Raw genomic sequence first — 16,363 nt, 5'->3', positions numbered from 1 at the left:
GCTGTATTAGTGTCATAGGTGACGCTAGTTAGGCAGGTTAGTATTTATGTTTGCCGTCAGCTTTTCATAGCGTCAGGTACCCCCATATACTACCTAATAAAGGTTTTAACCCCCTGATTGCCCCCTAGTTAACTGTTTCACCAGTGATCACCGTATAACTGTTACGGTTGACGCTGGTTAGTTTATTTTCTATAGTGTCAGGGCACCCGCCGTTTATTACCTAATAAAGGTTTAACCCCCTGATCGCCCGGCGGGTGATATAAGTTAGGTTTTAGGGTCAGATAGGGTCTGCATCGCCCCAGGCAGTGTCAGGTTAGTGCCAGTACCGCTAACACCCACGCACGCAGCATACACCTCCCTTAGTGGTATAGTATCTGAACGGATCAATATCTGATCAGATCTGTACTAGCGTCCCCAGCAGTTTAGGGTTCCCAAAAACACAGTGTTAGCGGGATCAGCCCAGATACCTGCTAGCACCTACGTTTTGCCCCTGCCCAGCCCAACCAAGTGCAGTATCGATCGATCACTGTCACTTACAAAACACTAAACACATATAACTGCAGCGTTCGCAGGGTCAGGCCTGATCCCTGCGATCGCTAACAGTTTTTTTGGTAGCGTTTTGATACAGTCGCTAACAGTCAGGAGCTTTTTTACCTGAGAGTCTCACCACTGTACCACTAAATTTAGAGCCCAAAATGGCAAATCGAAGGTACAGTAGTGAAGAGGCCTACACGTTTCTGAGCATGCCAGATAGTGAAGAGGAAGTCACTCATCTGTCAGATTCAGGCTCAGAATATGATCCTGTAGACGACAGCGGCTCCATGACAGATAGCTCTGATAACGGAGTTGTGGTCCCTGCCAAGGTCAGGCGTACCAGACCCCGTTCTTCTGCTGTTGTAGAGGTGCAAGAACCGCAGGTCCCGCGTAAGGAGCAGAGCAGTACTAGCGCCGCTATTCCTTCTGGTCAACTGGCAAGCACCAGCGGCCTAGTACACCCTGGTCGTAGTCAAACCAGCACTGCAGTATCACATGGTGACGTGGCGAGTTCCATAAGTGCAGATCAAACTGGTGAGGTGGCAAGCACAAGTAGTATCCCGCTGCCACCAAGAAGAAGACAAACACAGGCCCGTCGTGCCCATAGTGCCCTTCCTGCTGCATTCGCCAATCCTAATTGGGAACCCACCACTTCTGCAGCACCCGTACTTCCCCCATTCACTGGCCAATCCGGCATTCAGGTGGAAACAGTTGATTTTACGTCACTTGAGTTTTATTCGCTGTTGTTCAATGAAGATCTCTATATATCTATTGTGGACCAAAGCAATTTGTACGCTGGTCAACACATCGCCACTATTCCCAAGTCCTCCCTTGCCAGAGATTGGAAACCAATCACGGTTTCCAAATTTAAGATCATTCTAGGCCTATCCCTCAACATGGGCATAACTAAAAAGAGTGAGTTGCGGTCATATTGGTCCACTGACCCAATTCATCATATGCCCTTGTTCTCTGCCTCCATGACCAGGGCACAATATGAGCAGATCTTGCGGATCATGCATTTCAACAACAATGAACTCTGTCGTCCTCGTAGAGACCCTGGATACGATCGGCTCTACAAAATTCGGCCTTGTAAACCACTTCAACCAACATTTTGCAGACTTGTTTACTCCCCATCAAGTTGTCTGCATTGATGAGCCCCTGATTAAGTTTTCTGGCCGCTTGTCATTCAAACAGTACCTTCCCAGCAAGCGTGCCAGATACGGGGTCAAGATGTATAAGCTCTGTGTCAGGGCCACAGGCTATACATGTAGTTTTATGGTATATGAGGGAAAAGATAGTCACGTAGAGCCGACAAACTGCCCTGACTACATAGGAAGCGCTGGCAAGATTGTGTGGGACTTGGTGTCACCCTTATCCGGAAAGGGGTACCACTTGTACGTGAACAATTATTACACGAGCGTGCCACTTTTTAGTCACTTGTTTGATCATCAGATTGGAGCATGTGGCACTGTGCGATCTGTGCTTTCCCCAGCGGCTTGTAGATTCTCGTCTTAGGCTGGGGGAGGGAGCCTGCTTGAAATGTAATAACTTGCTCGCTATGAAGTGGAGGGATAATAAGAATGTTTTCATTCTTACCTCCCTTCATGCAGACATGACGGTCCAAATTACTATGGCGACTGGTGTTGTGGAGAAAACCCTCTGTGTCCACGAATATAAGAAAATGGGGTGGGGATAGGGGTGAAGTCCATGTGAGTAAACCTAAAGCAAAGAAAAGTCTCTAAGCAAATATGCACATAAGAAATTGCTGGCAGTGAGAGTGTTCACAATGTGGACTGAAGACTGGGTTGGTCAACACACGGATGCGGCTTCCACCTGTAACTGCATCAAATCAAGGAATGGTAGGCATAAACACTTACCGGATCCTGTGGACTCCCTTGTCGTATGTGAGAAGTAAAATACCCCATCTCTGCCACTTATTGCATACTCCAGTCGCCAGAACTTCGTCCATACCCATCACAAAGATCCGTCTGACGATCCCGTGAGGACTTGGTGAATCGACATCTGCGAGCCCTGACGATCTGGATACCAGTTTACATGCCCAGAGTGGCGAAATGCCTACATGACTCCATGTCATACGACAGGGGAGTCCACAGGATCCGGTAAGAGTTTATGCCTACCATTCCTTGATTTGATGCAGTTACAGGTGGAAGCCGCATCCGTATGTTGACCAACCCAGTCTTCAGTCCACATTGTGAACTATCTCACTGCCAGCGATTTCTTATGTGCATATTTGCTTAGAGACTTTTCTTTGCTTTAGGTTTACTCACATGGACTTCACCCCTATCCCCACCCCATTTTCTTAGTACTTCACTACACCTGGTTTTCATAATTAAGGTGTTTGTGAAGAGTACATATCACATTGATGCGCTACATTTTATATATAGATTCTGTATTTTTGTTTGTCACATTGTATGTAGCTGCTCCATGCATTAGCTCAGCGCAGTGTTTTTCTGTTCTTCCCACGAATATAACCTTAACATGGGAGGGGTAGACCTCAAAGACCAGTTGTTGGCGCCGTACCTAGTTGCCCGTAAGGCCAGACACTGGTACAAGAAAGTGTCTGTTTATTTATTTCAATTGGCTTTGCTGAACGCTTATGTGCTATACAGAGCTTCAGGACGGACTGGATCCTTCCTTAAATTCCAGGAAGAGATCGTTAGAGCCCTTCTGTTTCCAGACGGTGCTCCACCTCACCTTCCCCAACCAAATGCAGTAAGCCGGCTGCATGAGAGGCATTTTCCTTATGTCCTCCCGAGTACCCCTACCCAACAAACCCCCCAAAAAAGATGTGTCTGCAACAAGCACGGATATAGGCGTGATACGCGCTATTATTGTCCCTCCTGTCCTGACAATCCTGGTCTTTGCATTGGTGAATGTTTTGAACGCTACCATACACTAGCTGAGTATTAGTGTAGGGTACAGCATTGCACAGACTAGGCACACTTTCACAGAGTCTCCCAAGATGCCATCGCATTTTGAGAGACCCGAACCTGGAACCGGTTACAAAAGTTACAGTTACAAAAAAAGTGTAAAAATATATATATATATATATATATATATATATATATATATATATATATATATATAAAATAAAAAAAACAAAAATAGTTGTTTTATTGTTCTCTCCCTCTCTCTACAGTTCTGCTCTTTTTTACAGTATTCTATTCTGCAATGTTTTATTGTTATAATGTTTTATCATGTTTGGTTTTAAGGTATGCTATTTTTTATACTTTACCGTTTACTGTGTTTTATTGTTAACCATTTTTTTTGTTTTCAGGTACGCCATTCAGCTGCAGCGCGGATTTATTTATCTTGACAGCAACAGCATTTGCTCCCATGATACATAAAGCCGTGACTCTGTCGGAGGTGATTTCACCACCACAGTTAAAAAAATGTGCATATATGCCGAAGCATGGGGGCAGCAGGGGCGGAGGAGCGATTTACTCCTACCTTTTGCGGGTGGATGCCCCCATGCTTTGGCATATATATATTTTAGGCACAGGTTGCGTTAGAAAATGTTTTATTTTTTACTATTTTTTTTTGTATTTGCTTTGCAGGTATGGTATGTCTTACTGTTATACTGTAATGTTACTTTGTTTTATTGTTAACCATCATTTGCTTAGCAAGTACGCCATTTAGTTGCAACGTGGATTTATCTATCTTGACAGCAACAGCGCTTGCTCCCACGATACATAAAGCCGTGACTCCAGCGCTCTAGGAGGTGATTTAACCACCACAGTTAAAAAAAAGAGCATATATGCCGAAGCATGGGGGCAGCAGGGGCGGAGGAGCGATTTGCTCCTAACTTTTGGGGCAGATGCCCCCATATATAAATGGTGCATGTATGCCCATCATTAGAAGTGGGTGGATGAAGGGAGGTATTCTAATGGTGGGCATACCCACCAATCAATCTCTTTTTTTCGTTCAGCCCACAGGCTGCATGAAAAAAAAAAAAGATTACAATACATGCCCAACAAGAACCAGCAAAGTACTGGTATGTTGCTGGACTTTGGGTGGTTATACCAGAATGATGCCTGCAGGTTTAGGTATCATCTTGGTATCATTCTTTTCAGCCAGCGGTCGGCTTTCATGTAAAAGCAATCCTAGCGGCTAATTAGCCACTAGACTGCTTTTACAAGCAGTGGGAGGGAATAACCCCTCCCTCCCACCATCTTCCATGTTTTTCTCTGGCTCTCCTGTCCCAACAGGGAACCTGAGAATGCAGCCGGTGATTCGGCCAGCTGACCATACAGCTGATCAGAGACCAGAATGGCTCCAATCATCTCTATGGTCTAAGAAACCGGAAGCTATGAGCATTTCATGACTTATGCCGCGTACACACGGTCGGACTTTACGGCGGACTTTGCCCGGCGGATTTTTCGACGTACTTTCCGACGGACTTTGTGAATGAACGGACTTGCCTACACACAATCCACCAAAGTCCGTCGAATTCGTACGTGATGACGTACGACCGGACTAAAACAAGGAAGTTCATAGCCAGTAGCCAATAGCTGCCCTAGCGTGCCTTTTTGTCCGTCGAACTAGCATACAGACGAGCGGACTTTTCGACCGGACTCGATTTCAACGGATAAATTTTAAACAAGTTTAAAATCTAAGTCCGTCCAACTTTTGAGAAAACAAAGTCCGCTGGAGCCCACACACATCGAATTGTCCGACGAAATCCAGTCCGCCGGGCAAAGTCCGCCGTAAAGTCCGCTCGTGTGTACGCGGCATTAGATTTCGCCGGATGTAAACATCGCCATTGGGAAATTGGGAAAGCATTTTATCACACCGATCTTGGTGTGGTCAGATGCTTTGAGGGCAGAGGAGAGATCTAGGGTCTAATAGACCCCAATTTTTTTCAAAAAAGAGTACCTGTCACTACCTATTGCTAAGGAACAGTTTAAAAATAAGATAAAAAAGCAAAAAAAAAAAAAAGCACCCCTGTCCCCCGTGCTCTTGCGCAAAGGCGAACGCAAGCGTCAGTCTTGCGTCAAATGTAAACAGCTATTACACCATGCATGTAAGGTATCACCATGAAGGTCAGATTGAGGGCAGTAATTTTAGCAGTAGACCTCCTCTGTAAATCTAAAGTGGTAACCTGTAAAGGCTTTTAAAGGCTTTTAAAAATGTATGTAGTTTGTCGCCACTGCACGTTTGTGCGCAATTTTAAAGCATGTCGTGTTTGGTATTCATGTACTCAGCCTAAGCTCATCTTTTTGATTTCATCAAACATTTGGGCAATATAGTGTGTTTTAGTGCATTAAAATTTAAAAAAAGTTTTTTTCCCAAAAAAATGCAGTTGAAAAATCGCTGCGCAAATACTGTGTGAGAAAAAGAATAAAACACCCACCATTTTAATCTGTAGGGCCTTTACTTATATAACGTTTGGGGGTTCAAAGTCATTTTCTTGCAAAAAAAAAAATTATTTTTTCATGTAAACAAAAAGTGTCAGAAAGGGCTTTGTCTTGAAGTGGTTAGAAGAGTGGGTGATGTGTGACATAAGCTTCTAAATGTTGTGCATAAAATGCCAGGACAGTTCAAACCCCCCCCAAAAATTACCCCATTTTGGAAAGTAGACACCCCAAGCTATTTGCTGAGAGGCATGTTGAGTCCATGGAATATTTTATATTGTGACATAAGTTGCGGGAAAAAGACAAATTTTATTTTTTTTTTTTGCACAAAGTTGTCACTAAATGATATATTGCTCAAACATGCCATGGGCATATGTGAAATTACACCCCAAAATACAATCTGTTGCTTCTCCTGAGTACGGAATATCACATGTGTGAGACTTTTTGGGAGCCTAGCCGCGTATGGGACCTCTGAAACCAAGCACCGCCTTCAGGGTTTCTAAGGGTGTAAATTTTTGATTTCACTCCTCACTGCCTATCACAGTTTCGGAGGCCATGGAATGCCCAGATGGCACAACCCCCCCCCCCCAAATGACCCCATTTTGGAAAGTAGACACCCCAAGCTATTTGCTGAGAGTTATGGTGAGTATTTTACAGACCTCACTTTTTGTCACAAAGTTTAGAAAATTTAAAAAAGAAAAAAAAAAAATACATTTTTCTTTTCTTTCTTAATTTTCAAAAACAAATAAGAGCTGCAAAATACTCATCATGCCTCTCAGCAAATAGCTTGGGGTGTCTACTTTCCAAAATGGGGTTATTTGGGGGGGGGGTTGTGCCATCTTGGCATTTTATGGTTTTCGAAACTGTGATAGGTAGTGATGAGTGAAATAAAAAATGTACGCCCTTAGAAAGGCAGTGATTAGTTTTCGGGACCCGTACGCAGATAGGCTCCCAAAAAGTCCCACACATGTGGTATCCCTGTACTCAGGAGAAGCAGCAAAATGTATTTTGAGGTGTAATTCCACATATGCCCATGGCATATTTGAGCAATATATCATTTAGTGACAACTTTGTGCAAAAAAAAAAAAAAAAAAGTTTGTCATTTACCCGCAACTTGTGGCAAAATATTAAATATTCCATGGACTCAACATGCCTCTCAGCAAATAGCTTGGGGTGTCTACTTTCCAAAATGGGGTCATTTGGGGGGGGGGGGGGTTGTGCCATCTGGGTTATGGGTTACGATCCCTATAATACTCCAACTAATTAGAAATTTTGGAACCTTCTCTGGTTTCAAGGTGAACTGGACCAAGTACAGTGTCTTCCCTGTGGATCACTCCCTTCCATTTGATCTTCCCTTAGACTGTCCATTACAAATCACGTCAGTGTTTAAATATTTGGGAGTTGAGATACAATTGCCGATTTCCAATTATATTATAAATAATCTCCTACCATACATGTCTCCCGGAGTTCACAAATAAGTGGAAAATGGACTTGAATGTTGAAATTAAGCCAGAGGTATGGAAAAAAGCGTTTATTCTTACACATAGTTTGTCGTTAGCAATCAAGGCTCACGAGATGAATTTTAAGCTTCGCTCTCGGTGGTATAGATGTCCGTTGTTGCTTCACCGGATATATCCAAATGTTTCAGACCTGTGTTGGCGTTGTCATTCTGCCAAAGGTTCTTTATTACATATTTGGTGGGAATGTCCTTTGGTACATAATTTTTGGGACATGATACTGCAGCTTCATACCCGTGCAACTGGGGTGACTATTCCCAACACACCTCAAATTACTTTATTATCCATCTTACCTGGCTCGTACAAAAGCATTAAAAAAGGCCTTTTTAGGACACTGGTTGACAGCTGCAAAAGCAGTAATACCGCGCCATTGGCGGTCGGCACATGCTCCATCGCTGACTGGATTCTAGACCATGTTGAAAGGATGGAGACTCTTCTATCACAGGAATTGGACACGTATGAACAATGTCATCAAACTTGGCTTCCTTGAAAAGTGCTAAGGGAATCCCCTGAACTACGGAATCTGTATGTAGTTTGGAGTTAGGATATGAAACTAGTGGAGAGGCGGTTTGAGCGAGGCGATTCTGGTTTGAACAACTATTTCGGGCAGTGGATTTAATCAGAACATTATGGTCTCTTTTTTTTTTTTTTTTCCTTTTTCTTCATTTACTTTTTTTTGTGTTGTGTCTGTGTGTGTGTTTGGGTGATTATAGCTAATATTACTGTGGGAGTTGAAGAAAGGGAGTAGGAAATTATATATTTTATCTTATCTAAATGATGAAAGAAAATAAGGCAGGGATATCCCTATTAGGGTTTAGGGATGTATGGTCTTGGGCGGTGCTGGCGGAACTTGGTGCAGGGGATGTTTTGGGACCATGCCTCCCTTGAGTGTGGGGAGGGTAGGGGAGTGTGGTCGGGACGTCTGTGGTTCCGGGGTCCGCCATCACGGGTCTGGAGTATGACCAGAGGTTGTCTCTCCCTTGTTTGTTTATGATTTTTTTTTTGAGACCCCTGCAGTGTGTTGGTATATCTTTGTTTTATGTTTTATATATTATTATAATGTGGTACACTTTTTTTTCTCTTTTTTTTTTTTTATTGGCACCCATTGGATGAGATTAATGCTAGTCTTTTCTTTTTTTCCCTCTTTTTTTTTTTCTTCTTTGTTTGTTATGTAAATTTAAAAATTTTTTCAATAAAAACAGAATGCTATAAATAATCTCCTACTGTGCATAGAATCCTTTAAAAGCAAAATAACCAGCTGGGCAAACCTGCCGTTGACACTAATGGGTAGAGCAGACTTATTAAAAATGGTGTTTTTGCCCAAATTCTTATATATTTTGGCAAATAGCCCGGTGTATGTACCGAAGAAAATCTTTCAGGAAATTGATTCTTTATTGTCGACATTTCTGTGGTTCCCTAAAAACCCTAGAATAGCTTTGACTACACTACAATTACCTACAACTCAGGGTGGCTTAGATCTACCAAATTTAAGACTATATTATTACGCTTCACAATTGGTCTACATTTTCCACAGCTGGATAACGCTGCTACTGCGGCAGAGGCAGCCCTGCTCTCATCCTATGAAGCTTTAACTAACTTAACATTTCGGAAAACAGTTAGAGATGCTGAGGGTACAGAAATAATACAGCTTTCTCTTAAGATATATGAATAATGTCTCCCTCTGGTTCCGGATGACCCAGCTCCTATATCCCCTAATCATCCTATATGGTTTAACCCCACATTTCCTCACTTCTATGACCTACCGGACACCTGCCTCTGGGCTACCAAGGGATTAAAATACATACATCAATTATATGACCAAGGCCAATTTAAATCTTTCCCAATACTACGACAGGAACTTGGGATACCCAACTCATAGAGTTTTAAATATCTTCAAATGCAGCCATGTCCCAACTAGGTCTTAAAGACGTGGTCTTTCAAAACTCTACCATAGAGGGAGCATTAATACAACCAGAACACACAGGTTTGATCTCCACTTATTATAAGACGTTGGGGCAACATAGATCCACTCGATTACAGGCTCTGAAAAAACATTGGTTAGCAGATATACCAGATCTCTCAGATGAAAACTGGGAAGAACTCCTAAATACGTATTATGTCACTGCAATTTCTGCTAGGGACAGAATTATACAATTAAGTACCTTCCATAGAATTTATTACACTCCTATGAGGCTCTTCCGTATGCGGAAACTATCCAGTCCCATCTGCCATAAATGTCATAAGAACACAGGCGATCTACTCCACATGCTCTGAAGCTGCGAAAAAATATGACTGTTTTGGTCACAAGTAACCCACTTTATTGCAACTAACTTGAATCTACCCAATATCTGCAGTCCAAAGTGGTGTATACTGGGAATTTTCGAGGATGTGGAGTTAAGTTCATATCAAACCCAATTCCTACGTTTCCTATTATATTATGCCAGGAAAGTGGTAGGTTTGCAGTGGATATACTCCACACTAATTTCCCTTAACCAATGGAAAAACCTGATTAATCAGGTATTACCGACATATAAACTCGCATATGAAGCTAGGGGGTGTGCTGGTAAATTCATGAAAATATGGGGAGAATGGACTGAACTTTACCTGTGAATTTCCTGAATGTGGGATGAACTCCTGAAGTGAGGACAAGGTGATGAGTCTAATAGGCTGGGATGAGGACTAAAATGTTTATCTGCCCATGATGTCTGAGGAATAAGAACTACGTAGTTTTAAGTATCTACTACTCATTGCTATAGGTGTAAGTGTTTAGTTGGTTAAGGTTGTTTAGTTTATAACTGTGAAACATTTTTATTCATCTGGGAATTGACTAAAAGATCACCCTGTTATGAATATATATATAGACTGTGTTTGCAAATTTTCTGGTGAAAAATACATTTGACACTGGCAAATGGATAAACGCACATTGCAGTTCCTTATGTACTATGTTTTTAATGTATTCTTTATGTGATAAAAATGTAATAAAAGTACAATTTAAAAAAAAAAACTATTGAGCATTGAACTATTAGTCTACAAAAAAAATAAGAGTAGTTTTTTAGGGCAAGCGCAGCTTACACACACATACACGTTTTTATTCTACAGGGCCTTAGCATTCAGAAAATATTTAAAGTGTTCTAGTGTTTAAGTAACTGTATAGGCAAAAATTCTGATTTTAACATGTGTGTGAAAATTAAAACATTGCTCCAGAGGAACTGGTTAAAAGTAGGTATGGTAAAAATGTAAAATCGTATATTCATTTCCCCACTGCATTTTAATTATTTCTAGCCCACTCCTATTAATTCCTAAAACGATTGTAAACCCTCACATTGTAAAACAGCCCATTCAGTTTAAAAGTGAAATAAAAAAAGGCAACACATTTGTGCATAGATCTAAAAAAATAAAAAAAAATAAAACAAATACCTTTTTTTCCTTTTTTATAAGTGATCACATACTGTATCCACTGTTTCATCTGTTTTCAGCTGCATAAGAGCTGGGAGGAGGAGAAGCAGCAGTACACAGAGATTCCCAGTGAATGGTCTGACCATTGGAGAACACATTTAGTTCCCAGCATAGCTAGAGAACTGGCCACGATGTGCTCTCCTGCTTAGTGTGGTCAGTTTTTGATAGGAAAGCAGAGGGGCCCACAGGAACACCAGAAATTTCACACAAAGGAAGCAATACAAAGAAAATAGGATACTTTTTCATACAAGGTACAGAAGACATATATCAGGATTATGAAATGTTGGATTTACATACACTTTAATGATCTTGAAGTTTGTAAACCTACTTTGTGAAGAGCCACACAATTTACAGTGGGGAAAATAATTAATTTGATCCCCTGCGGGTTTTGTAAGTTTGCCCACTTACAAAGAAATGAAAGGTCTATGATTTTTACCATCATAGGTGTATTTTAAATGATAGAGATAGAATATCAACCACAAATCCAGAAAAAACACAATACAAAGGTTATAAATTGAGTTGCAGTTAGGTGAGTAAAATACTGTAAGTATTTGATCTTCCAAGCAAAACATGACTTAGTACTTGGTGGAGAAACCCTTGTTGGCAAGCACAGAGGTAAGACTTTCTTGTAGTTGGTTACCAGGTTTGCACATATCTCAGGAGGAATTTTGGTTCACTCTTCTTTATGGATTTTCTCTACATCCTTAACGTGGAAGTCCATGCAAAAACTAAAATCCCTGCATCTATGGACATCACAGATCTAACACTAACCTCCCTATCCCTGTTAAGAATAAATGAGTATGCAAACCTTTTTGGAAGCTGATCTGACCCGCTCCGACCCGATCTCCAGCAGCGGAAGCTCTGCAGAGGACACGGCTAACAATGGCTGTAAAATGAATGGGAAGTGACATCACCCATAGAGTTACTGTGGGGATTCTGTTGTCGTCCATCTCCTCTGCACCCGCCTATACAGTGAAGCCGTGGCTGACAGCTCAGCGTGGGATCCGAACGGAGCGGGTCAGATCAGCTTCCAAGTAGGTATGTATACTAATTTTTTCTTTACAGGGATAGAGAGGTTAGTGATAGATCCCTAGTGTCTATAGATGCAGGGATTTTTGTTTTTGCATGGACTTCCACTTTAAGGTTTCTTGGCTGTCACTTTCTTCCTCCAAACACGGTGAGTCGAGGTAATGCCAAAGAACTCAATTTTGGTCTCATGTGACCACAGCATTTTCTCCCAATCCTTCTCCGAATCATTTAGATGTTTATTTGCAAACAGACGGGCCTGTACATATGCCTTCTTGAGGAGGTGGACCTTGCAGGCGCTGCAGGATTTTCATCCATGGCGGTGCATTGTTTTACCAATGGTTTGTTTGGTGACTGTGGTCCCAGCTGCCTTGAGATCATTTACAAGCTCTTTCCATGTAGTTCTGGGCTGATCCCTCACTTTTCTCATGATCATACTTACCCAATGAGGCGAAATCTTTCATGGAGTTCCAGACCAAGGGCGATTGATGGTTATTTCGTATTTCATCCATTTGTGAATAATCGCTCCAACAGTTGTCTCCTTCTCACCAAACTTCTTGCTAATGGTCTTGTAACCCATTCCAGCCTTGTGCAGGTGTACAATCTTGTCCCTGACATCCTCTTACAGCTCTTTGGTCTTGCCCATGATAGTGAGGTTTGAATGGAAGAAAGATTCCGTGGACAGGTGTCTTATGCACATAACGAGTTGTTGTTAGGAATACCTTCTTTAATTGACAGGACTAATCTGTGTACCACATGAGCATATACTGTAGCCAGTCTGAGGAAGCCAGAATTATTGTTGGTTGGTAGGGGATCAAATACTTATTTCACTCACTCACATAGTTATTTCACTCACTCAATTTACAACATTTGTATCATATTTTTTCTGGATTTTTGGTTGATATTCTGTCTCTATCTTTCAAAATACACCCATGATAAAAAGTATAGACTCTTCATTTCTTTGTAAGTGGGGAAACTTACAAAAACTGCAGGGGATCAAATATTTACTTTCAAATAATTATTTTCCCCACTGTACTTGCTTAAATTCTGTGACATGTATTCACTATGCCCTGTGCAGCACTGTGTCGCAGAATTCACAATGTTTGCCCTTTGAAGTACAGAAAGGAGGAATTTCAGAAGGCAAAGTTAGTACAGCAATTACTGCTTGCAGGCAGCAAGATACCATGGGATATGTAGTCCTTAGAAATTGACTATAAACAGCAGAGGAAATGCTACAAAGCCAGGGAACAGGGAAGTGCGGAGAGGTCAGTGGCTGGTGAGGTAGTGGCTTACGTTTAAAAACCTTTGCGTCAGGATGCAGGCAGTCAATAAGATTCCCCCAGACAAATAAGCGTCTAATGAAAGGAATCTACTGGACAGCAGATTTTTATTTTTTACTTCAGCATTCTGTAACAGCCTCATAAATGCTGAAATTTCACTGGTCAAGTACAGGGCTGTTACAGAATGTAGAAATAAAAAATAAAAATGACACTGTGATCTATACAGCTACCAACAGTCCTGATTTTATTAAAACAAGTCCTTATGTTGGTTAAATTAGTAAACTTTGAGAACTAATGAAAGTGCCATATATAATCTATATAATAAAATAATAGAACCTGAACCATTCTCTGATTATATATAGCACCTTCATTAGTTCTCATAGTTTACTAATTTAACCAGAATAAAGACTTGTTTTGTTTTAGCATATGTAAATGGCGTTCAAACCACACAAGTGAGGTATCGTCGCGATCATTCGAGCGGGAGCAATAATTCTAGCACTAGACCTCCTCTACAACTCTAAACATGTAACCTGTAAAAAAAATTATTAAAGCGTTGCCTATGAAGATTTTTGAGCACTGAAAGTTTTGCGCCATTCCACAAGTGTGCGCAATTTTAAAGCATGACATGTTAGGTATCTATTTACTCGGCATAACATCATCTTTTGTATTATACAAAAAAAAATTGGGCTAACTTGGGCTAACTTGGACTAACTAGTAAAAAAGCTTATATTGGATTGTCAAAAATAGAAATTGTTTATATTGCTTTTACAATGCAATATAATGAGAAAATGTACACTGTGGCTATTGAACTTCTTTAATAGTTGTCCTTACTTTTACATATAAAGTGTAATATATACAGTACATGGCTGATGAGCCAAACACACATTTCAATAGATTTACTGACCTGCTCCTCCTTTTTCCTCCTCATCAATACTATTCTTAATGCTGTCATACTCTTCATCAATTGTTTGATTTCCCCGAATTTGAGATAAAACTCTTCGGGCTTTCTGTGTTTGGCCTTTTTGTATAAGCCAACGTGGACTTTCTGGTAGAAACAAAAAGCCAATAAACTGAAAAACAGCTGGAACTGCAGACAGGCCAAGCATGTACCTGTAAAAAGAAAAAGAAAATGAAAATGGCTGCATAAATAGAATAGCACCACATTTCAAAAATATTCCAATGAAAGACTACAGAAAATAGAAAAGTATTTACAGATCAAAAACCACAAGATATACAGTGTCTCACAAAAGTGAGTACACCTCTCAAATTTTTGTAAATATTTTATTTTATCTTTTCATGTGACAACATTGAAGAAACAACACTTTTCTACAATGTAAAGTAGTGAGTGTACAGCTTGTATAATGGTGCAAATTTGCTGTCCCCTCAAAATAACTCATCACACAGCCATTATTGTCTAAACTGCTGGCAACAAAAGTGAGTACACCCCTAAGTGAAAATGTCTAAATTGGGCTCAAAGTGTCAACATTTTGTGTGGCCACCATTATTTTCCAGCACTGCCTTAACCCTCTTGGGCATGGAGTTCACCAGAGCTTCACAGGTTGCCACTGGAGTCCTCTTCCACTCCTCCATGACAACATCACGGAGCTGGTGGACCTTGCGCTCCTTCACCTTTCATTTGAGGATGCCCCACAGATGCTCAATAGGGTTTAGGTCTGGAAACATGCTTGGCTAGTCCATCACCTTTGCCCTCAGCTTCTTTAGCAAGGCAGTGGTAATCTTGGAGGTGTGTTTGGGGTCCTTATATTGGAATACTGCCCTGCGGCAAGGGATCATGCTCGGCTTCAGTATGTCACAGTACATGTTGGCATTCATAGTTCCATCAATAAATTGCAGCTCCCCAGTGCAGGCAGCACTCATGCAGCCCCAGACCACCATGTTTGACTGTAGGCAAGACACCTGTCTTTATACTCCTTACCTGGTTGCCGCCACACACGCTTGACACCATCTGAACCAAATAAGTTTATCTTGGTCTCATCAGACCACAGGACATGGTTCCAGTAATCCATGTCCTTAGTCTGCTTGTCTTCAGCAAACTGATTGCGGGCTTTCTTGTGCATCATCTTTAAAAGAGGTTTCCTTCTGGGACAACAGCCATGCAGATCAATTTGATGCAGTGTGCAGCATATGGTCTGAACACTGACAGGCTGACCTCCCACCCCTTCAACCTCTGCAGCAATGCTGGCAGCATTACAGGCACTATTTTTAGCGCTGTAGCACCTGTAAAGCGCCTCAGTGTGAAAGGGGTCTTAGGAGGACATGGGGAGGGTAAAACAACCTCATTTATGTGGAAACCAGGCACCGCTCTTTAATCTTGCCCATGATTGTGAGGTCTGAATGGAAGAAAGATTCTGTAGACAGGTGTCTTTTATACACATAACGAGTAGTCTTTAGGAGCGCCTTCTTAGTGGGTGTGTCCAGATGGCAGAGAGAGCAGAAATGTAAAGCCACATCTCCAGCTTCCGAGCGGCATCCTGCAGTCATCCTGAGCCCGATTTGCTCCAGAAAGGTCTTAAATTGTTCCCCACGGCTGTGGGAACATTCCAGGCTGGCATCCATTGTAAAATACGGGCCCCCGCAACAGTATCGACGGCGGGACAGGCGGCCAGGAACCGAAGGCAAGATGGCTCCAGGACACAGGCAGAGCAGCATGACATGCTGCTGCAGCCGTTGGTCTCTGCTCTCCACAAACAACAGGCTGCAATGGTGAGTGACATTGCCCCTGCTACTAGAGACACACAGCCTGACCCACTGCAGTTCCAGAGCCTCCACATGGACAGTGAAGATAACTGCAGCCCAGGCTCCCCCTCCACTGAACCTACCCTAGCCTCCATTATGCTTGCTATTCAGGACTGTAAAGCCTCCCTCACTGCTCAGATAGCGTCAGTATGCATGGACTTTTTTCTCCTGAAGCAAGATGTACAAAACTTAGGGGATAGGGCAGGGGAAGCAGAGGAACGCATTAGCTCCCTTGAGGATGTTGTCCATCCCCTATCTGCCACAGTGAGGGATCATACAGGGGAAATGGCGGCCCTTTGCGCCAAAATTTATGACATGGAAAATCGTTCCCGAAGGAACAACCTGCGATTCGTGGGCTTCCTTGAACGTGCAGAGGGTCCTCGCCCTGAAAAGTTCCTTTATAACTGGCTAAGGGAAA

At 41.9% G+C, this 16,363-nt stretch overlaps 1 protein-coding gene across 1 annotated transcript in view; it reads right to left on the bottom strand.

Annotated features, from left to right (window-relative positions):
* SLC2A13 (solute carrier family 2 member 13) overlaps positions 1 to 16,363 on the bottom strand; it is a 387,337-nt gene that overhangs the window by 228,595 nt on the left and 142,379 nt on the right. The window contains exon 3 of the mRNA XM_073619685.1: positions 14,093 to 14,298. Coding sequence (XP_073475786.1) covers positions 14,093 to 14,298 — 206 coding nt within the window. The remainder of the gene's footprint in view (positions 1 to 14,092; positions 14,299 to 16,363) is intronic.

This window comes from Aquarana catesbeiana, linkage group LG03, assembly GCF_042186555.1.
Source record: "Aquarana catesbeiana isolate 2022-GZ linkage group LG03, ASM4218655v1, whole genome shotgun sequence".
NCBI classification, from domain to species: domain Eukaryota; kingdom Metazoa; phylum Chordata; class Amphibia; order Anura; family Ranidae; genus Aquarana; species Aquarana catesbeiana.
This window is presented reverse-complemented; position numbering and strand designations above follow the sequence as displayed.